The 21,600-nt window shown below is 37.2% G+C and overlaps 3 protein-coding genes, 1 long non-coding RNA gene and 1 pseudogene across 9 annotated transcripts; 2 read left to right on the top strand and 3 right to left on the bottom strand.

The window, feature by feature from the left end:
* Positions 1–954: 954 nt before the first annotated feature.
* LOC149045071 (uncharacterized) lies at positions 955–5,190 on the top strand. Of its 2 annotated transcripts, none has more exons than XM_089208321.1 (4): positions 955–1,285; positions 2,086–2,603; positions 3,043–3,957; positions 4,118–5,190. In XM_089208321.1, exons 3-4 carry the CDS (start codon positions 3,489–3,491, stop codon positions 4,864–4,866), a joined length of 1,218 nt encoding a protein of 405 aa, XP_089064447.1. In that variant the 5' UTR covers positions 955–1,285; positions 2,086–2,603; positions 3,043–3,488; the 3' UTR covers positions 4,867–5,190. The 2 variants fall into 2 exon arrangements, with proteins under 2 accessions (XP_089064447.1, XP_089064448.1); XM_089208322.1 differs by having other exon boundaries at positions 2,089–2,603.
* LOC149045072 (uncharacterized) lies at positions 4,994–8,360 on the bottom strand. Its single transcript, XM_089208318.1, has 3 exons — positions 7,833–8,360; positions 7,236–7,527; positions 4,994–6,997 (listed from the first exon to the last, which is right to left on the bottom strand). The coding sequence occupies exons 1-3, from the start codon at positions 8,298–8,300 to the stop codon at positions 6,222–6,224; spliced, it is 1,536 nt and encodes a 511-aa protein (XP_089064444.1). The 5' UTR covers positions 8,301–8,360; the 3' UTR covers positions 4,994–6,221.
* A 62-nt stretch (positions 8,361–8,422) lies between these two features.
* Positions 8,423–21,600, bottom strand: LOC149045073 (uncharacterized). Of its 3 annotated transcripts, XR_016187309.1 has the most exons (3): positions 20,905–21,600; positions 12,636–12,741; positions 8,423–12,515 (listed from the first exon to the last, which is right to left on the bottom strand). It is a non-coding gene; the product is annotated as an uncharacterized LOC149045073 (long non-coding RNA). The 3 variants fall into 3 exon arrangements; XR_016187308.1 differs by having other exon boundaries at positions 8,423–12,741; XR_016187307.1 differs by lacking the exons at positions 8,423–12,515; positions 12,636–12,741 and adding an exon at positions 18,473–20,244.
* LOC149045074 (uncharacterized) lies at positions 12,734–16,116 on the top strand (annotated as a pseudogene). Its single transcript, XR_016187305.1, has 2 exons — positions 12,734–14,556; positions 14,646–16,116. The product of XR_016187305.1 is annotated as an uncharacterized LOC149045074 (transcript).
* On the bottom strand, positions 15,828–18,289 carry LOC113666946 (uncharacterized). Of its 2 annotated transcripts, XM_089208320.1 has the most exons (2): positions 17,966–18,289; positions 15,828–17,440 (listed from the first exon to the last, which is right to left on the bottom strand). In XM_089208320.1, exon 2 carries the CDS (start codon positions 17,384–17,386, stop codon positions 16,211–16,213), a length of 1,176 nt encoding a protein of 391 aa, XP_089064446.1. In that variant the 5' UTR covers positions 17,387–17,440; positions 17,966–18,289; the 3' UTR covers positions 15,828–16,210. The 2 variants fall into 2 exon arrangements, with proteins under 2 accessions (XP_089064446.1, XP_089064445.1); XM_089208319.1 differs by lacking the exon at positions 17,966–18,289 and having other exon boundaries at positions 15,828–17,338.

Raw genomic sequence — 21,600 nt, forward strand, 5'->3', positions numbered from 1 at the left:
GTCACATGGTCCTTATGTCGGCTAAGTCACAAAGATCAATACTCTAAGCCTCAACAGTATTGATTGTACTAGAAGCTAGTAATTGGTCTAATAAAGTATAAAAAGATGTAATTGGTGTGAAATAATGTATTTTTGGTTCTTAACACAAGCACTTTTCCCTACTAGAGATCTATCACTAAATACACCCCTCGCAGCTCTAGGAGCTCAACTAATCAGAGGGCTCGATTGGTGATAGACCATAAGTAGGTTTTTACTGATACAAAATAGTACTTTTCATTAGACAATTGGAAACACACAGTTATACTTTAGCTTGTACCGATATGTTGAATACACATTTTTTCACAGTATTCAACATAGGACCATTGTGCTTATAAATCACAAAAACAACAACAAATCACCTTAACATTGTTTCTGACTATTGCTTTGCAACCATTGCATATTTGATTGATGGAAGCCAAACAATTTCATTGATGGTTCTATATGGGCTCTTGCCTTTCATTAATTTAACATTTCTTGAACAGCATTCACAACAGGTCTATATTTTTTAATAATGTTGTTCCTGTTTATGCTCAAGTTGGAAACCAGAAGGTCAAGTTGGATCCTTTGTTGATTACTCAACACCACATTGCTTTGAGGGACAACAACACTTTCATCATCAGCTCCTTCTGGACATTCATTTCCATCTCATCAATCAACTCAATCAACTCCATAGGAATATAGCTCATTCCCAGTCAGTAAAGTGTCCAGTGGGTTGAATCAATCATAGGAATCAACTATAGGAATATAGCTCATTCCCAGCCAGTAAAGTGTCAAGTGGGTTGAATCAATTTTGAATTATTAGTGTTCCTTAACCCTTTCGACATTTGTCGACTTACCCATACAGGGCCAAAGGCGACTTTTGTCGACAATTCTATAGAGTGCTCTGATTGGGTTATCCTAGTTGAGCAATCCTCCAATCTATGTTGCCGTTAAATAAAACATAGTCAAAACACGTGTTTGTTGTGTTTTTATGAGTTCACTAAGCAATTTGATCTCAAGCGGTCATAGTAAACGCAGAGATTTTGAGTTCATTATATCGTGGGACATTTGAAAATGGCTGCTTGTGATTCTTTCAGGACAGAAGAAGTTATCAAAGCTATTTCTCAAGATGAATACTCAGATTTAGATGAAATTTCTGACAAGGGCAGCACCAGCTCCAAACATGGCGACTTTGATCAAAGTGACAGCTCAGGATCAGAACAGTCCGAGGATACACTTCCCTAGCCTCGTGTAATACGTTCAGCAGGTAGGCGTAAAAATACTTCTTCTGCTGATAACGTTTTTAACTGGCAATTTTATGAGGATTTCAATCCGTTTGAATCTGTATGGCTTCTGGAATACAACCGACTAATGACTTCAAGCCAGTTAACTTTTCTCTATATTTTTTCCGCATGAAGCACAACCTTATTGCAGTAGAAACAAACAGATATGCTGGAGAGTATTTTGATAACACAGTTGATTTGCCTCGCGCATCTTGGCTCAGTTCTTGGTATGACACCTCTCCTGAAGAAGTCAAAGCATTTGTTGCCCTACAAATAGCTATGGGTTTATGCCAAAAACCTAGTTAGCGAGACTACTGGGGAAATTTCTGGTTAAACAGTTGAAAATATTTTTGCATTTCAATAATATTGCTAATCACGGATCCAAAGAAGGGCATTCAGAATCATCTATCCTGACCTTTCATATAGTGTAGCACTAGAAACAGTTGGCCTACCGAAACTTCATGAGAGGAGAGAAAAGATTTCAATCGATCTGTTTGACGAGATCGTCTGTAACCCCACCCACAATCTCCATAGCCTCCTCCCCCAAAGGAAGAGTTGTAAATATGCACTGAGATGCAAAAGTGATTTCACTCTCCCCCTATGTAAAACCGAGCATTTAAAGAACAGTTTTATTTTTAGCCATGTCTATAAGATGTAGAAAAATTTTTCTTATTCTCTCTTTTGTTATCATCAGTATTTGTAAATATCCCTTAATTCAGCCTATGGCTGCAATGGTGGTTAATAAAGTATATCTATCTCAGTATCTCTATCTCTCTATCTCAAGCAGAAAGAGGAGAAGGATATAACATCTTGTTCAAAATTCAACCCTTATTGGACATCACAGTAAAAGAATTTGTCCTCAGCAAGTCATGTAGTGGATATGCTCTACGATGTCAAATATATACTGAGAAAAATTCCTTTTTGAGGCAGAAAAATGTGCCATTAAGTATAGCTATGGGTTTATGCCATGTGGAACAATGGTCTCTCTCTATTGTGGCAGCACATTACACAAATTTTCTATCAAGATTTGGACAATGGTTTGAAACTTTTGCCTAAGTTGTCATTTGAACATGTCAACCTAAATGCATACTCTGTTATGTGAGTGAACCTAGCAGCTCAAGTCCTTAGTGCATCTGTGGCTGCAGTGTTAAAGGAATTTGGGCCACCAGAGGCAGCAGCAACTGCAAAACTCTGTGAAATGGTTGATGGCTTTTTTGATTGTCTGAATGTTCGGAGTTCCACAGAATATCAGAGGAAGCGCAAGCCATTCGTAGCCCCTTACTGATCTGATCAAGATGAAAGGTATTACTATTTTTTTAACACCTGAATGGAATAACATGTAGTTGTTTTAGTCATCTCTACTTTGCTTCTCTTTGTGAGAAGTTTCAGCACAACACAAAATTTGTTTAATTTTTTTTTCCATAATTCTATTGCTGTATACTTATTTCTATGAAAATTTTTTCCAGTGAGGTTATCATTATTTCATTGGTATATACTAAAACAGTGGATAGCATAGATTTTTGTGTGTGCCCAGATTGCTATCCATTCTCATTTGTGGCTCGGTAAATGTCCACCACTAGGCACATCCACTTTAGGTGAATAATGTCATTGTTATTGTAAATTTATGAGCAGCAGATGACAATCAATAGTATTAAATGTTACTTCGACAGATACGAGTGTCAGTGTTGACAGCTGAGAGTAGTTGGTGTTACTAACATTTTTGGTTGCCACTTGGTTTCAGGTTTAAGTTTCTACTGAATTTCATGGAGTATCTGAGGAAATGGAAGGAGAGCACAGAGGAAAGGCCAGGAAACTTCAGCAAGAATGCCAGATCCCGTATGTTCCTTTCCTGGCAGACCTACGAGGGCTTCCTACGATGGCCCACAAGGGACTTGCTGCAAAGAAAAAGAAACGCTGCAGACAAAAAAGTGAATGCTGCAAACAAAAAAGTGAATGCTGCAAACAAAAAAGTGATCGCTGCAAATAAAAAAAAGTGATTGCTGCAAACAAAAAAGTGAATGCTGCAAACAAAAAAGTGAATGCTGCAAACAAAAAAGAACAGATCATGCGTGCGCATTATGCCCGAGGGACTGGATAGAGTTTTGCTCGTCTCCAGAGCCTACGAGTATTTCCCTCCATTTTTCAAACGTCCGTTCTCGTTGAAAAACTAATCAAAGAGTATTCGTAATGTTTTGTAGCCATTGTGGCATTGGGGATGCTCAAGAGAGTATCTGCGATAATTGTGTGACAGAAAAAGATGTAAACGAAGTGATAAAGCGCTATTTTCATCGTGGCTATCCTTATGACGCTATTGTGGGTCTTCTCAAGAAACGAGAAGGACTTCAAATGTGTGTGCGAACACTGAAGAGACGTCTGAGATGTCTCAGGTTAAAAAGGAAGGGCAATGCAAAGATAATGGACGATTCAGAGATAAGAAATGTCATTCGTGAAGAAATGGAAGGCCCCGGAAGTTTATCAGGTTACAGAAGTATTTGGCACGCCCTGCGATTGCGGCACCATGTTCATGTTCCACGTAATTTGGTCGCAAAAATAATGAAGGAAATTGATCCTGATGGGGTAGAGGAGAGGAGATCTCGAAGGTTAAAGAGAAGAACGTTCTGCTCAAAAGGAGCCAATGCATCGTGGAATTTAGACGGTATTTGTTTTTTACTTCGTAAATCATAGTGGTGTATTGTAAATGTACATGTAGGAATGTAAAATCTTGCATCTAGCCTCATGCCCTTTCCACTTCAAGATTAGTTGGTTAGACGACTTATTTACTTAGATTTCTAATTTACAAATTTTATCTTTTTTAGGATATGACAAACTAAAACCTTATGGTTTCCCTATTCATGGTGCAGTGGATGGCTTCAGTAGAAGAATTTTATGGTTAGAAGTAACCCGGTCTAACAATGACCCTAAAGTAGTTGCAGCCTTCTACTTAAAACAAGTAAAGGAACTAGGTGGTTGCCCTTTGCTCCTGGTGACTGATTGTGGCTCAGAAAACGGTATTGCAGCTTCTATTCAGTGCATGTTTCGTACCAATGATCAAGATGAACTGGCCGGTGTGAAGTCTCATAGGTACTGCTCATCACCTGCAAATCAACGAATTGAAGGGTGGTGGTCCTTTTTCAGGCGAAATAGATCAAACTGGTGGATAAGCCTTTTCAAGGACATGGTTGATTATGGATTGCTTTGTGTGGGAAACACTCTTCATATGGAGTGCTTGTGGTTCTGTTTTTCAAAGCTTCTTCAGGATGACTTGGACAAAGTGAAAGATCATCGGAATAGTCACAAGATTTCCAAGTCTCCATATAGTTCTGTTCATGGGGTACCAGATGTTATGTACTTCCTACCAGAATATCATAGACATGAAGAATGTCTAGTTTCTGTGCCAGAACAACTAGTGGAGGATATGGATGTGCATTGCCAGAGTGAGAGGGAAGACAATATCTACCTTGAATACTTTGAATATATTTTGGAAACTAAAGGCTGGGTTTACCCTAGTACACCAAGAGAGGCCATAAGATTATATCAACACATAACAGAATTGCAGAATGATTAACTGAAAAAAAAATTAATGACTTGGGACATTTCTTCTACAGCGAAGCAATTCCTGTGTGAATTGAATGTGATATTCAAAGGCTTGTCACTTATCAGTCTATTGAATCAAATAACTAAAGATGACGTTGTAAAATTGGCATAACTTTTTTAATGTTTCATCAACACAACAGTTAGCATGCATGTTAAGGCCACCATCCAAAGTCTGAAAATTACATTCAATTTGATAATTTTATTACAGTATTAACAATCATTACTACCAAGGTGTAACATTTTGGCATGTAAAAGCTTTGATCTGCACATATGAATAAATAAACATTACTTGAAATTTGTGGTTATCAATATTGTTCTATAGATCACATTTTCTAAAGCCACAAACAGTGGGAAAGGACAGCAGTCAGTTTGCATTCCAAGGGATTATTGAGATATGGACAGTGGAAAGGCTTCCTTGACAGAAATCAACATGTCCCAGAATGGCTGAAATATAAACATGAATAATTCCAGTGACAATTATTGTCACTGGTTTTTCTACCAATTTTTATAACACTGTCTTCACACGACAAAGAATGGGAAATCCTTTGCTGTTTTTCTGTCCACACCCAATCACCTATTTTTCTGATTGACCTTATTACAAAACAACAACACCACCAAGATAACTAAACTCAAATTGATCAAAAATGTGTGAGTAATATTGTTTTAACAAATTGACAAGAATTTTAACAAAAAATTGTCTTCCTTGATATATTTTTATATGTAGTCAACATTGTACATTATTTTAAAATTCTTTAGTTCTAAGAGCCATTTAAGGTAGTCTAACTCAACATACAAAATTTCAAACCTTTTAACCCTTTAACTCACAGATCAAATTTGTAATTCTCCTAAATGTCAACTATACAATTCTTATAATGCTAGTTCAGAGAAGTTAGTATTGGATCAACTTATTATCCCCAAATTGATATTTTTCTTTATTCTCAACACTTATCTGGTTGACATTGTATTGATACTGTAAAGATAAATTCTGTCTTGATCACTAATGGAAGTTAAAGGGTTAAAAACATTCAAAAATTTGACCACTGCACAATGTCATTAAACAATATTGAAATGCCATGCCTCTTTGTTTTGCAGTAATTCACTGAATTCTTCTGACAGCTCATTGTATGACTGGTATGATGATGGGATTTCTAGTAGTGGTCCACATGTATGTGCTACAGGTCTACGAGAGGTGCCCTCAAGAGCCGAAAATGTCACCTCAATGCTATCACAGCTTATGATATCACTTCCAGTAATAAACTGCAGGAACACTGACAACGAACTTCCCTGTAATGAACGGATATATTTTTTTAAATGGTCCAGGCACTGTCATTCTTGGTCAGTTACTGGCTCTGATTTGATTAATTTCACAATCTTTTTGGCAGTAGGCCTCTTAATGTCATAAAGATTCTCTAGAGTTACAAGAGATTGGAAATCTGGGAAAGCAATCAAAGGTTTCAAAATAGGTGCCCAGCAATTTGTGACATATCGAGGCTTCTGAATGATTTCCTGGTGAGCAAGTTCAGAAACAATCTGCAATATGTTTTCTTTTGTGGGAGTTCGATAACACTTGTAATTAGAAAGAAAATCAAACACGTCATCATTATCATCATCAAAACTTTCCTTAAGACATTTCTCAAGAGTCTCCCTTTCATCTTCTGAAATGTATAGATGGAAGGAAGAAAGCAAAAAATCACTTGTTATGTTCTCTTCACCAAAAAGGCATAATGCAACAAAAGCTCGTGACAATGGAAGAGGAAAATATCTCTCCTTTATGTACCCATACATTAGAATTCTGGCAATTGCTTGCCATTCAGCTCTTTGATAATCATGTCTGATAGCAGGCACTTTTTCTTGAGCTCCTACTGTAAGTGAGTTAAAGAATTGATTCCAGAAAGTGGATAATGCATCACGTAAAACACCAGCCCCTTTTCCCTCTTCCTCCCTACCATTGCTGCCAATAAAGGTCACATCTAGATTAACATGAAGTATTGTAGGATCCTTAAAGGTTTCGATCAAATTATCCTTAAGTAAAGCCCTATACAGAATTATCTTTTGAACAGGACCCTCTGTTAAAAGAGCTTCAACATCTACAGCATCTGCACCTATCAAAAAATCAATCAATTTATGAATAAATAACTGCTGCATAATGTACATTTAGAAACTGATTTTAGCAATGTTCGTCTTGTATCATGTTGTCTACCATTCTATAGAGGTGTCTCTGTATTTCTTGACTGAACATGCACAAGCTTTTATTGCATTTAATATGACTTTTTAAATTAATAAGAATATCACATGGGTACACAATTCAGAGAAAACTTACAAAAGCAGATTTTCACTGACCTGTGACTGCTGAGTGAACCCCTTGAGTTAATGTATCTGAGTTTGCAGCTGTCTGGGCTGTGGATATGTTGCTTGCAGCTGTCTGGGTTATGAGTGTGCTACTTGTAGCTGTATGGGTTGTAACTGTGTTCCTTGTTGCTGTGTGGGTTGTAACTGCAGTGTTCCTTGCCACTGAGGGGGTAGTAATTGTGTTCCCTGTTGCTGTGAGGAATGTGGATGTATTTGTGACAGTATGGTTCAGCCTACAGTCTATATCTCCTTCACTTTCAGTTCCTTGTGCCATTTTCGTCAACTGTAATGTGAATATGAAAACTGAATCATTAATCATCACTACAGTCAAATCAAACGAATCTTTAACCCCTCACTCACTGAGAAGAATGAAAGGGAATTGATTCTTGAATGAGCTAATAAGCATATTACCATAATCTGAATCAAAGAAAAATAAAAATCAAACCAATCTGAAATACGTCAAACCAAGGAAAATTTGAACTACAGTATGTATATCAATCAAGATTTAGATCAATTTATTTCCACGTAGGGCTTTTTCGTTACGAAAAATAACACTGTAATCTATGGTAGTAATTAAAATCTTCATACCTCTTCGTAAGTTGGCAAACTGACATCACTTTCATCACTGTAATACGATTTCAAAAACAAAGCATCCATGATAGCTGTTGTTTTGCAGAGGTATAAGGTAATTCGGCAGTAAGGCTTCCCTAATTCCTCCGTGTATCGTTGTAGTGTAAACGGTTCCGTTCCCCCTGGAAGGCACTTCACTTCGGTTCTGTCAGGATACAACAACGTAAAACTACTGGCACCATATAAGCTTAAGTCGCTGTTGAACTTCACCATCTTTTCGGCTCCTTTCCTGAGAAGTTCCTCCGCACCAATTGCTGGAAAGACTTTAAGCGGCAATGACGACCCTCTAATCGCTTTCAATTGTCCGTCTTTTAACCTGATAAGACCTATTTGTATAGTGACTTCATTCTCGCTGTTTTCCTTTTTCACACAATTATCGCAGATACTCTCTTGAGCATCCCCAATGCCACAATGGCTACAAAACATTACGAATACTCTTTGATTAGTTTTTCAACGAGAACGGACGTTTGAAAAATGGAGGGAAATACTCGTAGGCTCTGGAGACGAGCAAAACTCTATCCAGTCCCCCGGGCATAATGCGCACGCATGATCTGTTCTTTTTTGTTTGCAGCATTCACTTTTTTGTTTGCAGCAATCACTTTTTTTTATTTGCAGCGATCACTTTTTTGTTTGCAGCATTCACTTTTTTGTTTGCAGCATTCACTTTTTTGTTTGCAGCGTTTCTTTTTCTTTGCAGCAAGTCCCTTGTGGGCCATCGTAGCTTCCAGATAACAGTGTATTCTGCAATTGAGGCAACCAAATTCCTGCTTCATGAAGGGATGGAGTTCGTGCCCACAGAGCGTTTCTGCCAGGACCCAGTGGAGGAATATTTTGGGAACCAGCGCAAACTGGGAAGGTGAAATGAAAAAGGGGAGAAAGGGGGAGGCACAAGAATGCCAGACGTCTGCCAAGATCTGAGAGTAACAACTCTGCCTTAGGACTGGCGAAACCGTTTACAAAAATCCACCACAACAACTGACTGCTGAAAGTGTGCTTGTTTGTCCCACGAGGTTAAAGCCATTTCTTGTACACAGCGTGATAAAGAGTTTCCTCAACGAAAAACTGCCTTCCCATTTGACATCATGCTATCCCATGAAGAAAAATAGATGTATCCTGATGCCAACAATCCAGGTGAAAAGCTTCCATCTTCAAAGTACACAGCTAAATTCTATTGTGTGGATGATAAGTGCAATAAGGCAAGATTTCCCTATTTTGAGCCAAAACTGTACCTGGAAACCAAGTCAGTTGGACAGAGGTTGAAGGATTCTCACAGGACCCTTTTGAGAAAGGAACTTGGCTATTGAGCAAGAGTTGGATGTACGAGTGATGTGTAATCCTTGTTAAGTAAGTGGTTGTTCTGACACAGCTGGAGTAAGTACATTTTTATTTGTACCAATCAAATGAGACTAGCCAAATGAGTCAAAATGCAAATTTAATATGAAATAACTTGAATGATTGAATGCTCAAATGTTTCTAACACAAAGATTCCTAGTTCTTCCTGACATTATCACATTGATTGTAATGAGAAGACCTGAACGAAATTGCTGGAAGTCTTGTGTGTTATGTGGGGAGAGTTGAGGCCCATTTGGGAACTATTAAGTCCCTTTTGGGGAAAATTGTGCTCTGTTTTGGGACTGTAGAGCCCATTAAAGGATTGAAGAAACTGTATTTTGAAAATGGATTGCACAGAGCTTGAAAATCTGCTGTCATTACACTGAGAATGCCTTTGAGTAATGAACTATTGGAGAAAACTGTGGCATATTTTTAGAGACAAAATAATTTTAAAAATCAGTGCTCTTGAAAATGTAAGCATCCATTCAACAAAATCGACAGATTTGAGTATCTTGCTTTCTTCACAAAAGAGCTCTTCTGTGTCTCCTGCTTCTTCTTCCTCGTTGTCCTTGTCATTCCACTCTCACCACGAAGCGATGGAATTCCACCACCTTGTCCTCCATGTCGGCTAGAAGACCCTGAGCCAAAGTCGTCTCACTTCTCATCGAAATTGCATGGCGATGTTTCCATTTTGTGTACCTGAGTCAGGGGAAGCCTTGAGGTCTGGATCTGAGCTGACTTCCTTCACTTTTAGCCGAATCATGATGCTGTTCACTGCAAGACCTGCAAACATAAAAACAATGCGATCAGCGATTGACAGCGAAAGGCCAACATAAACAACTTGTAGGAGTAATGGAAACAGTGCAGTTATCAATGTCATTTAAGTGAACAATTTTTGCCTTGCCTTCTTTGATTGCTGAACCAGTCAACCAACTGCTGATCAACTTCTGGATCTTTTGGCTGGTAGCGACCCATCAAGGTACATCTGGCAGTCATCTTTAACTCGCCGGAAAACAAGACATGCTGTTGGCTTATCCATTTACAGACCATTGATTCCGATAAGCCATATTCACGAGCAATTTCACGATTGTTGTTCACAGCTTCGGCATCTGCTACGATCTTCAACTTTAAGTTTAGATCATAGGAATGACGACAAGTGGTTGACGTAATTGCTGAAAATTTACGGTACACTGAACAAATGATCAAAGATTAAGATGAACTGGTCAGATGAGTATTGTTATAAACATAAAAACGAATCAATTACTATCCATAACTTAAAACACTGTCTCCAGAGAAGGATGACTTTAGTGAATTAAAAAGTGTGACTTTTATGCTATTTTCCATGTGTGACTTTTTGCTATTGTTTGTAATGTGTGACTTTTTTGCTTTTGTTTTGAGAATGGGAGCACTGTAATTATCAACTTTTGGAAGCAAATTGTTGTAAGTAAAGCGAATATGGTCAACGAAATTTCCGTAATTCCAGGTGTGCCTTATAACAGGGTATTTATGTGAAATTTTCATTTCGCTCACTAGTCACAATCGTCTTCAAAAGTTTAGAGTGTGTCTTGTAACCAAGTCTGCCTTTTAAGTGAATAAATACAGTAACTTGTTTCATAAGTTTCTTTTTGTCTAATCCCAACAAACTGGTCCATTCTTACAGACCACTAACTTTGCCATCTGCATTTTTTTCTCTCACACATTAAATGTTATTCTTGTTTTATTATTTTTTTTGACAAGCATCCATTCTTGTCTCTTTTTTTTTGTTTAGATCTGCTTTGTTCTCTCTCTTTAACGTGGATGGTGAAGTAGGTAAGTGAAGTGGTCTTTTGTGGAGTCTATAATGAATTTCCTCAAAGTTTGTTTCGCATTATGCCACAGTTTTCAAAGCATGGGTCAATATGAACAAGTGAAAGGCTTAACACGATACTTTCAGGTGATCCATCAAAGCAGCTGGTGCCAACAAGATGTTGACCATGCTTTCATGAATGCAATTATTGAGCCCCATTTGGGGAGTATTGAGCCCCGTTTGGGGATAACTGAGCCCCTTATGGGGAGAGTTGAGGCCCATTTGGGAACTATTAGGTCCCTTTTGGGGAAAATTGTGCTCTGTTTTGGGACTGTAGAGCCCGCAAAAGGATTGAAGAAACTGTATTTTGAAAATGGATCGCGCAGAGCATGAAAATCTGCTGTCGTTAAACTGAGATTGCCTTTAAGTAATGAACCATTGAAGAAAACTGTGGCATATTTTTATAGACAAAATAATTTTAAAAATCAGTGCTCTTGAGAATGTTAGCATCCATTCAACAAAATCGACGGATTTGAGTATCTTGCTTTCTTCACAAAGGAGAATAGCAATTACATGCAGGCATTCCAAAACAGCTAAAACAATTAAATGACGTAGAGACCGAGAGCCGTCCAGAATATTGATGAACAAGGTTTTCAAGACTGCAAAGATAAGAAAGCTAGAAGCAAATTTAAGGTTTCTATAAGTAAATATATTCCTAAATCTTCTTGGTTGTACAGCTTTGCTACTGACTTTAAGTTCTGCTATGTCAGATATCTGAACAGACAAGAAGGATTTTTCACTAAGTTTGTAAAATTAAGCAAACTGACTGCAAAGAAAAGCAAACTTGGAGCTCATGCCCTTTCATTTAACCACAAAAAAATAGCATCAAGTGCTCATTGTAGAAGATTCTGTCTGTCAAGAATGAAGCTTTTGACTTAAGGTGATGTTGAATTAAATCCAGGTCCTCTTCAAGGTGTCAACACTCAAACTACATTGTCATTAAGCTCCACCATGTTGTTAAATTTTCAATTACATCAGCTGGGACTGAGACTCCTTGATGTGGGTGGTACAGGTGATTGTTTCTTTAGAGCTGTTTCTCATCAGTTGTATGGTGATCCAAGTCACCACTTGAAAATCAAACAAGGTGGTATTAATTATCTCAGGACAAAACCAGAAAATTTCATTGAAAGCAATACCCACAGTTCGTGGGATGACTATTTGGTTAATATGTCTCTGCAAGGTTCATGGTGTGATGCAATCATTGTTCAGGTAATTGCCGAGTCACAAAACTTGAGAATTCATATTGTAGAATCCAATGAAAATTTTTCTGATACAACTTTAATTGAACTGGCACATTTATTGCAACAACCTCCTACAACAATTTATTTAGGTCATGTAAGCGAAGAACATTATGTATCAACAGAACCATATATGTGTAGCTCTAGTTCATTAGAAAGTCAGCATATTGATAATTTATACAAAATAGAACAAAAGTTGTCTCTGAAGAATCACACAATGCCAGCCTAAAAAGGAAAAAAAGCATGTACATGAGCGAATAAAGGAAAAAGAAAAAGGCCAGTGAAAGTAGGAAGCAGACATCTAAAATCAATGAAGTAAGCGCCAAAAGGAATTGCAATCCTTACCTGAGGGAATATATGAAAGAAAGGAGAACTGATGAAGGTAGGATGCAAAAATCAAACAACAGGAATAGCAGTGTTCTGTTTGGGCTAGATGACCAAAGTTCTACCACTAAGAAAAACCAAGACAAACAATGTCACTGTGAGATAACAAATCAGAATAGAGAATGTCGAACTAGAGTAGCAACAACTGCTGCAAAAAGTAATAATGATGAAGACCTAAATGAGAATCATCACATTTCAAATTTTCATGAAATAGTGTCACAGGGTCTATTACACATCTGTAGCTGTTGCGACCAGCTATGGTATAAACATAGTGTTGCTTCAGCCTATACATTAAAGAAATCAAAGCCTACAGCTGGGGAAAAATACCTTATAAACAAAGTAAGTGTCAAACATAAAGAGTGGCTTTGCAGAACATGCTACAAGTACTTAATAAAGAATAAAGTTCCTCAAACTGCTATTTTGAACAGCATACAATTTCCAAAACAACCAGATTTTTTTTGACTTGAATGAACTTGAATTTAGACTTTGTACACCAAGACTTGCATTTCAAAAATTAATGCATGTTCCAAGGGGAAGGCAGTTCAAAATTCTTAGAAATGTAGTTTATGTAGTGGCAGAAGTATCCAATGTGTTACCAAGGTTACCTAATGATACTGGTACAAAGTAAATTTAAAGAGAAAATTACAATACAAAACTAATACAAATAATAATGATATACCATGAGGTAGCCCAAAGGAGCCTTTGATTAGAACTAGACATGTTTTCTACAGTAATAAATTGTTTGGATTCTGTGAAATAGTAGCATCCTGATTGAAAATTGCCAATTTCACAATCATTTTCACAATTATAAATGTCCACAAACTGTGCATATTCTTAAATCGATCTATTGCTCTGATTATCCCCTGACCGTTTTCTTAGCATAAGCATGACTCTTCACATGGACTTTGCATGTAGTAATGCTTTATTCAGGATTAGCAGTAAGTAAATGATGTTTTCCTATTATCTTTCTTGTTGGAGCAGGCAGACCTTTCTTCAAATGTACCAAAAATTTGTTGTTAAAGTGTCTTTCAGAGATCAGGGCAAATTGTTAAAAGTTTTGAATGGAAAGATGGCCATCAAAGTTTCTCACATGCTTTGGTGATTTACAACCACTTCAACTCCAAATATTTTTCTTTGAGGAAATGCTTTGGTCTTTCGGGACAGGAGAGATTTCCTCCAAGATACTGAATATGTCCCTCTGGGCACTAAATATATCCTTTGGGGCTCAAATCATGTCTTTTGAGGCACTAATAATATACTTTGGGATACAAAAACTGATGTTCCTCTGGACACCAGGAATGTGCTTTGTGATATGATTAATACTTTGGGCTCAAAAGTTGTTTTTGGAACACAAATGAAGTCCATCAGGAGAAAACTGCAATCCTGAAAAAAGGTTGTTGTGATGATTGCTTAGTCAAAAAAATAACTGTGATGAATACTGTAATGATGCACCTTTAAGGGCTGTACCTGGTTCAGTTAATGTGGTTAATATAAATAATTCACTACATATTCAGATGAGTGATAAAGAAAATCAAAGATCGCTTTCAGTAATGAGACAAACTGTGAAGACCAAAAAAAGGTTCAGAAGTAGAGAACCATCAAGAATATTACTGCGAAAATTGCTTAAGTAATAGAGTACTAAAGCAGTTACGTCATGCTTCCATGGCAACCAAATTTCCTGTTCTAAACAAACGCTAGTGAAACAAGATGGTGGTGCTGACAGTTGCATCTCTACTTTCTTTCTTCGAAAATGAGAATAAATCCGTTTCACGAGGTGAAAATCACTTCAAATCTAACCATGTGGAAAGCTTTAGTGCAAGTCAAGGTGTTTTGAAGGGACAGGTTCATGCTAGTATGAAAAAAAAAAGTGTATAATGTGAAGGTAAGTGAAATGCGGTAAATGACCACCATTCAAATGAAAGCTTATAGAAAAATACTGTTGAACTTTGTTTATTATAATTTTCTTTTTAGATATACCTTGACCAAAACAATGCGATTAAATCGAGTGAGTGCGAGTGTCCACGGGGAGCTTATAAATGTAGCCATGCTGCAGCTCTGTTCATCTATGGAATTTATAACTTGAGTCGGACTGATGTTGAGTGTTCATGGAAAAAACGGAATGCACCTGATATTTCTCGGAAATCTATTTCTGAAATGTTTCCTCCAACCAAGCCAGGATATACAGCCTTACTCCGAAAACCAAATCAAGGCGATCGAGAAGCGCTGTATTCAGAATTGCGAGCGTATGGAAAGTTCACTGGCCTATGCTGGGTGTTAAGCCCAGAGCCAAAACAACTGGGGGATCTACCTGTCTCAACAGTGGAAGAGCTAATTTTTTTCCGAGGAATTTCTCACTCTATCTATTGCTGCTGAACAACTATAGTTTATCAGACGAAAGTTAAAGGTTGAGAGAGAAATTGTAAATCAAATCAGCTCTTTAACTGTCGGTCAGAGAAACAATCCCTCCTGGCATTTAGTGAGGAAGGGGCGCTTGACTGCAAGCAATTTTGGCTCCGTCATCAATGCTAAGAGGGTTACCCCATCCCTTATTAAGCGTCTCTTAGGGGAATATGACATCTCACGTGTCAAAGCTGTGGCATGGGGAGTCACAATTGAGGCTGAAACCATCAAAACATTTACTGCCAAAACTCATCTTGAAGTTGTTGAGACAGGGGTGTGGCTTGACGAGTCAGGTGTTCTTGGAGCTTCCCCTGATGGATTAGTGGGTGAAGACCATGTTCTAGAGGCGAAGTGTTCCTATACATTCAGAGATGCAAGTATTGAGGAAGCTTTGAAAAGTGACACATTTTGTTTGGAGAAAAAATAGGATGGATCATACTCACTAAAAAGGAATAATGTCTACTGGCACCAAGTGCAAGGGCAAATGTACTTAGCCAAACGAAGTTACTGTTACTTTGTTGTTTGGACAAATCACTAGTGTGTAATTATTGAAATCAAGAAGGATCCATCCTGGGAGGAAAACCTTACCAGGTTCAGGGAATTTTACTTTAAACACCTCTTCCCCAAAATTGTTGAGGGAGAACTGTAGTTTGTAGAATTATTGCAAGGTTTAAAACCAGCAGGAAGTTTGTACCATGTTCCCGTTAGACAATTTTAATACTGGAACAATAACAAGAACAGCAACCTTCCATGTTCAGTAATGAAAACAAACCCATTTTCATTGAGAATTATCAAATATTCTTGAAGTTATGTTTTCTATAACATTTAAGATTAGAGTTGCATTTGTTTACAACTGAAAATGCTGGCTTTACTGTATGTGACTTCAGACAAATGCTCTATTATTTTGTTAACATACTATACATTACAAAAATAAAAAATGCACCCTTATTTTCTAAACATAAAGGCCAAATAGATGGGCTAGCTCTGACATGTTGGAATTTAAAGTTGATTCTCAAGCTTAAAGAAAACAACAAAAACAATACATCAAGGTTAATTGATTGTCTTAGTCCCCTAAGCATCAAAGCTAATACATATTAATTAAATACTTTCTCAATTTCTCCATTACATGCACATCTTTACTCAAATTCTGCACCTTCACATCCTTCCTTTATCAGTGGAAACTGAAGATTTACAAGGGCAGCACAGACTTGAAATGCTTTGTCAGCATAACATCTTAAGTAGGGGGGTACAAAGTTTAGTATCTTAAAATCCTTCAGCCGTGCATTAGCCCTTTCGACGTGAATTCTGCATTTTGCAATGTTTTTAGTAGCCCTGATCTCACTGGCAGTGAATTTTCCATTCTGTAAGAAGGGAGGAATGTTCACAGAAACACCCTTTGGGACAATGTCTTGAATTAAGAACCCCTTGTCTCCAAGGATCAGGTCACCACTTGCCATATGGTTCATTAGGCCAGACTGTTTGACAATTTCCTTATCTGAAATTGATCCTGGATACAGTTTGCTTACATACGTTATAACTGAATTGGGTGCCACCCCGACTATAACTTTAAAAGAATTCATGCCTTGGTAGTTTGAATATGTTGCATTCCGTTGACTCATAAGACTGGGTGCTGCAATTTCAATGTCTGTACAGTCAATAACTATTCTACAGCTAGTAAACATTGAAAATAATGAAGGAGAGCATAATTTGTTTTTCTCCCTAGAAGGGATAGTGGTCATCAAATCATCAAATAAGATATTGTGTAAAACATGAACAAATGTTGTAACTACATTTGAAATGGTAGCAACACTACAAGAGAATAACTGAGCTATGTGGAGATTAGTATAGTTTTGTCTCAGTTTCATGAGGGTGATTAAGATTTGATCTTCAAAAATTATTGATTCCACCCTCCAACCTACGTAGTATGACAAAGAATCTTTAAATCTAGAGGCAAAACTTACTACAATCTGGAAAACCTCTTTTGTTGGTAGTCCAGTTTCCATATGAAGAACATCTGTGGTAAGAGTTGATGCAGAATAATGTGTTCTCTGGTACTGTGCAGCTTCTCTCTGGTGCTCAAGTTCCCTGTTTGCAAGATCAAGTTCGGCTTCAAGAATAATCTTGCTTGTTGAAGGTTTTTCTTGCAAAGGAAGTGCCTCCTCTTCTTTGTCCCGAATGGCTTGCACCATGTCATGCACACTAGTGCTCTGTGTAGTGCTCTGTTTTTTCCTTTTTCGAGGTAATCTTTCTGATTGGAAACAACTTGTCAGCATTACGTGTGTAAATTTCTGGGCCAGCACTCTTTTTCTCATCTCTGAAGTGACAACTGCATTCTGGAGTGATTCCCTGGTTCCCTGTCTTTTCTTCTGTAAGTTTATATAAACAAAATAAGCTCACTAAGTAGTACTAGTTAGTCATTTTAGAGTAGCACTCTGCGACACCTAAAGCTATTACAAATGAGTGCCTTAATGTTGTTTATTCTAAATCAGCAACAATGTCGCCCACCAAAATGAACTAGAACAAAATAAAACTCCTCGTCAAACTGCCAAGGGAAATAATATTTTTTCTCTTTTGAGAAAGCAGTCATTCGTCATGAACTGTAAACAGTTTCCAACTAAAGCATGAATGAATGAATCTCATGGTAATGTATTTATTTAGAGTCTACCAAATTTTTCAAGCATATCATGCCAGTCAATGACTGATCAAAGCTGTTTTCCTTTTCACCAGAACTAATGTAAGGATATTATTTAAGATACTATCGCAAAGACTTTGTGAGATACTAGTCCTTGAATGACATCACAGCTCAAAACACAAGCCAAACAACAAAACGCCGTGAAAGCGCCACGCAACTGATAACACACGATCTACAACAAACTATAAATTAACCTTACCTTATTAATCAAATCCAGCGTTGGTACTCCTCCTTTTTCTTAATTTTATGTAGAAACCCATAGAATTTACAAGTATGTGATTCGGAATGATGGTCACAGCCCCGTGCAAAGCAGTGAACCATCACAATCTTTCACCTCTAACTTCGGCTCTCTGTCACGAACAAATTTTTGTCTATGTCATCAAAAGTTACACAAAAAACTTACAGTCCACTCAATAAAGGAAGCTATAAAAATAAAGGCCAAAAAACTGAAAAAGGAGTCGAAAGCTGCACTTGTTATGCTATGCTTGACACACTTTGTTTAGAACAGAAAATTTGGTTGCCATGAAACTGTGACATCACACTTTAGTACTCTATTGAAGTTAAGAAAAAAACAAAAACACCTTACATCTGTTTCATCTATTGTCCATAGTATTGCTAGCAATTAAAAACGGTGGAGTATCAAATATATTCACAGACAGGATAGTTTTAACAGAAGGTATTTTAAAAAAATTAAGCTGAGCAGAAGTTGTTCCACAGCATTTAATATAAACAAAAGAATTATTTTGTTGTCTGGGGATATGGAATTAAATCCAGGTCCTGTTGCAAATAACATTAACTCACAATATTGGTATGAAATATGAATGCAGTTTTCTTGTGGAATTATAGAATGCTTACGCCTGGTTTAAGACCACTAGATGTAGGCAGAGGAGGTGACTGCCTTTTTAAATCTGTATCACATCAGTTGTATGGTGATTCAAGTCACCATTTAGCAATAAGAAACACAGCTGTGCATTACTTAAGAGAAAATCCAGACCGATACATAGAAAGTGTTTTAAATAGACCATGGTCACAGTATTTATCTAGTATGTTTAGGCAAGGAACATGGCCTGATCACATGGTAATACAAGCTGTAGCAGATTCTTTTCATTTACGAATTAATATTGTAGAGTCAAATGAACAATTCTCAGAAGTCACTGTAATTCAACCTATTGATGCAACAATACAAAATGTCAGATCTATCTATTTAGGTCATATTAGTGAAGTGCATTATGTTTCAACAGTGCGAACTCTAAGTCAAGATAATAACTACTTCAGTCAGAGTAACATATTAATAACATATTGGACTCCGAGATCCAATGAGTCAGTTGATGCAAATAATGAGCCACTAATGCAAAATGAATTAACAGATGAGGACTATAGATATATGGTCCAAATATTGAACAAAGAACAAAAGGAATTTTTTCATCATGTCCTGCATCTAGTGAAAACTTCTGATGAGCCTTCCTTCTGTTTTCTTAGTGGAGGAACAGGAGTAGGCAAGTCACTTGTAACTAATGCATTGTATCAGGCAGCTTTGAAATATTATAATACTATGGCTGGTGTTGACTTTCATGAAATAAAAGTATTGATACTAACACCTACTGATAATGCAGCTTTTAATATTAAGGGTAACCCATACATACAGCTCTTCAAATAGCTGCTTTTTATTCATTGAAGACACAAAACTCTTGATTCTAGTAAACTTAACACTCTAAGGTGCCACCTTGGTGCAGTCAAACTCATATTCATAGATGAGATTTCAGTGGTTGGTATAAATGTTTCATGTACAGATAAATAATAGACTCTTTTTCAGCTGAAACATATGGATAACTCTGAATATAGTATTCTTGTTCTGACCCTTTGGCAAGAACATTTTAGAATGTTTGAACTGCATGAAATAATGAGGCAGAGGGAATGTAAGTTATTTGCTGAAATGTTAAACAGACTAAGAGAAGGTAAACATACTACAGAGGATATAATAAAACTTAAACAGAGATTGATACGATGTAATAACACCAATTATCCATTAGATGCTCCTCATTTCTTCATTCAAAATGCCAAAGTAAATGAATTTAATGATAGAGTTCGCAGTGCCATGTCTGGACCAAAGTCTTCCATCAAAGCACATGACAACGTCATCGGAGCTGGGTCTCAGAGTCCAAGAGACACAATAATGAAGCAAATTCTGGTTGATAACCCAATTAAAACAGGTCAACTGCATACAGTTCTATATCTTGCAGTAGGTGAAAAGAACAGACACTTCTCTTAACATAAGAACAGATGATGGCTTAACAAATGGTGCTAGTAACGTGATCAAATTAATCCACTTACAGCTCCCATATAAACCATCAGGTATTATATGGGTGCAGTTTGATCATTCTGATATTGGCAAGAGAACTAAAATTGAAAACAGACATCTCTATGTACAAGGCATTGATCTTGGGTGGACACCTATCAAACCTGTCACAGCACAATTCACTGTTGGTACAAACAGAACAATACAGGTTGTATGGAAACAATTTCCACTTGGAGCTGCTGCTACTAAAACCATTCACAGATCACAAGGTTCTACTGAAACTAAAATTGTTGTCAATTTTGACACTAAAAAGGCGATACATCATATCCACTATATAGGTCTGATTAGAGTAACAGCCAGAGAAGGTTTATATATCACTAAACTTTGTGAAGACAAAACAGCTGTAGGCCATGATATTCAAAATGAAATACACTGTTTAAGTGACTGAAGCTAACTTAAACCTTTGTTTAATTGCTATTTACAATACTGATCAAATAGCACTAAAAGTATGTTACTTAAATGCTAGGTCATTGCACTGGCATATCGAAGATATCCAGAATGACTTAAATTATCTAAGTACTGTTGTTAGTATTTTTTTCCGAGACAAGATTCAGTCATTTAGACGATGACACTATGTGTGCTATTGACAACTATACCTTGTTTAGAAATGATGCTAATACGTCAAATAGTAATGTGAGACCATTTAGTGGAACAGCAATGTATAGTCAGATTGATTTTTATCCTGGCTATCCTTACTTTAGCAATTCCACTGGTGTTAAAATAACTGTTATAAGATGCAAAGACTGCTCCACATGTAAATATATTTGGAATATACCACTCACCTCATGTGCCATACTCCAATATCACACACCGCCATCTTGGATCGAGGGCCGCACCAAAACGAGGCTGGACGGGCATCCTGGACGACATGCTGAAGGTGGATTTTCTGCTGCGTGGTCGAAATCTCTCCGCAATGTTCCGTTTTTTGACGCCTCTTTTATCGAGACATGGCTTGAGACCGATGGAGAAGTCCCGAAGAAGGTAGTAACTCGTGGTTATAGTAACTTCTGTGAAGGGTATATCTTCGATGTCGAAGGTAAAAGTTTCATTTCAATCTCAAATTTAACTGCAACACTGGTGTGATTTCACGCTACGCATGCTTCTTTAAGCATCTTCGATGGTGCTTTTTTTTCGTTTATTGCACGATTCGCCATTCGAAATCTCTTGTGCAAAATCTATAGTGTATTAAACTTCCATATTCGCACTTTGCTTTCAGTAAAAACTCAGGATACAGAAGTAATTGTTAGAGCTCGAAGCTACAAATCACAGAGAAAAAAATGAAGGGCCATGGAGGTTACAGGTAAGCTTATTTATAATACTTAAGTTTTGTCTCAGCTCGAACTTTGCTTGATGTAATTTTCATACGAGTTAATTCTTAAAACATACACACACACATTCACAGCAGATATTTATCCATTTAATTTTTTTTGGGTTGAGATATCAAGGACTCCCAAAGTTAAAATAACCAGTACCTCCTG

This window comes from Pocillopora damicornis, chromosome 5 (genome assembly GCF_964200805.1).
Source record: "Pocillopora damicornis chromosome 5, jaPocDami1.2, whole genome shotgun sequence".
Classification (NCBI taxonomy): Eukaryota; Metazoa; Cnidaria; class Anthozoa; order Scleractinia; family Pocilloporidae; genus Pocillopora; species Pocillopora damicornis.

Coding starts and splice junctions, on each gene's coding strand:
- LOC149045071 (XM_089208321.1), top strand. CDS start 3,489: ATGTTTTGTAGCCATTGTGGCATTGGGGATGCTCAAGAGAGTATCTGC. Junction 3,958..4,117: donor TGCATCGTGGAATTTAGACG/GTATTTGTTTTT, acceptor TATCTTTTTTAG/GATATGACAAACTAAAACCT.
- LOC149045072 (XM_089208318.1), bottom strand. CDS start 8,300: ATGTTTTGTAGCCATTGTGGCATTGGGGATGCTCAAGAGAGTATCTGC. Junction 7,528..7,832: donor GTTTGCCAACTTACGAAGAG/GTATGAAGATTT, acceptor TTCACATTACAG/TTGACGAAAATGGCACAAGG. Junction 6,998..7,235: donor GGTTCACTCAGCAGTCACAG/GTCAGTGAAAAT, acceptor ATTTTTTGATAG/GTGCAGATGCTGTAGATGTT.
- LOC113666946 (XM_089208320.1), bottom strand. CDS start 17,386: ATGAGAAAAAGAGTGCTGGCCCAGAAATTTACACACGTAATGCTGACA.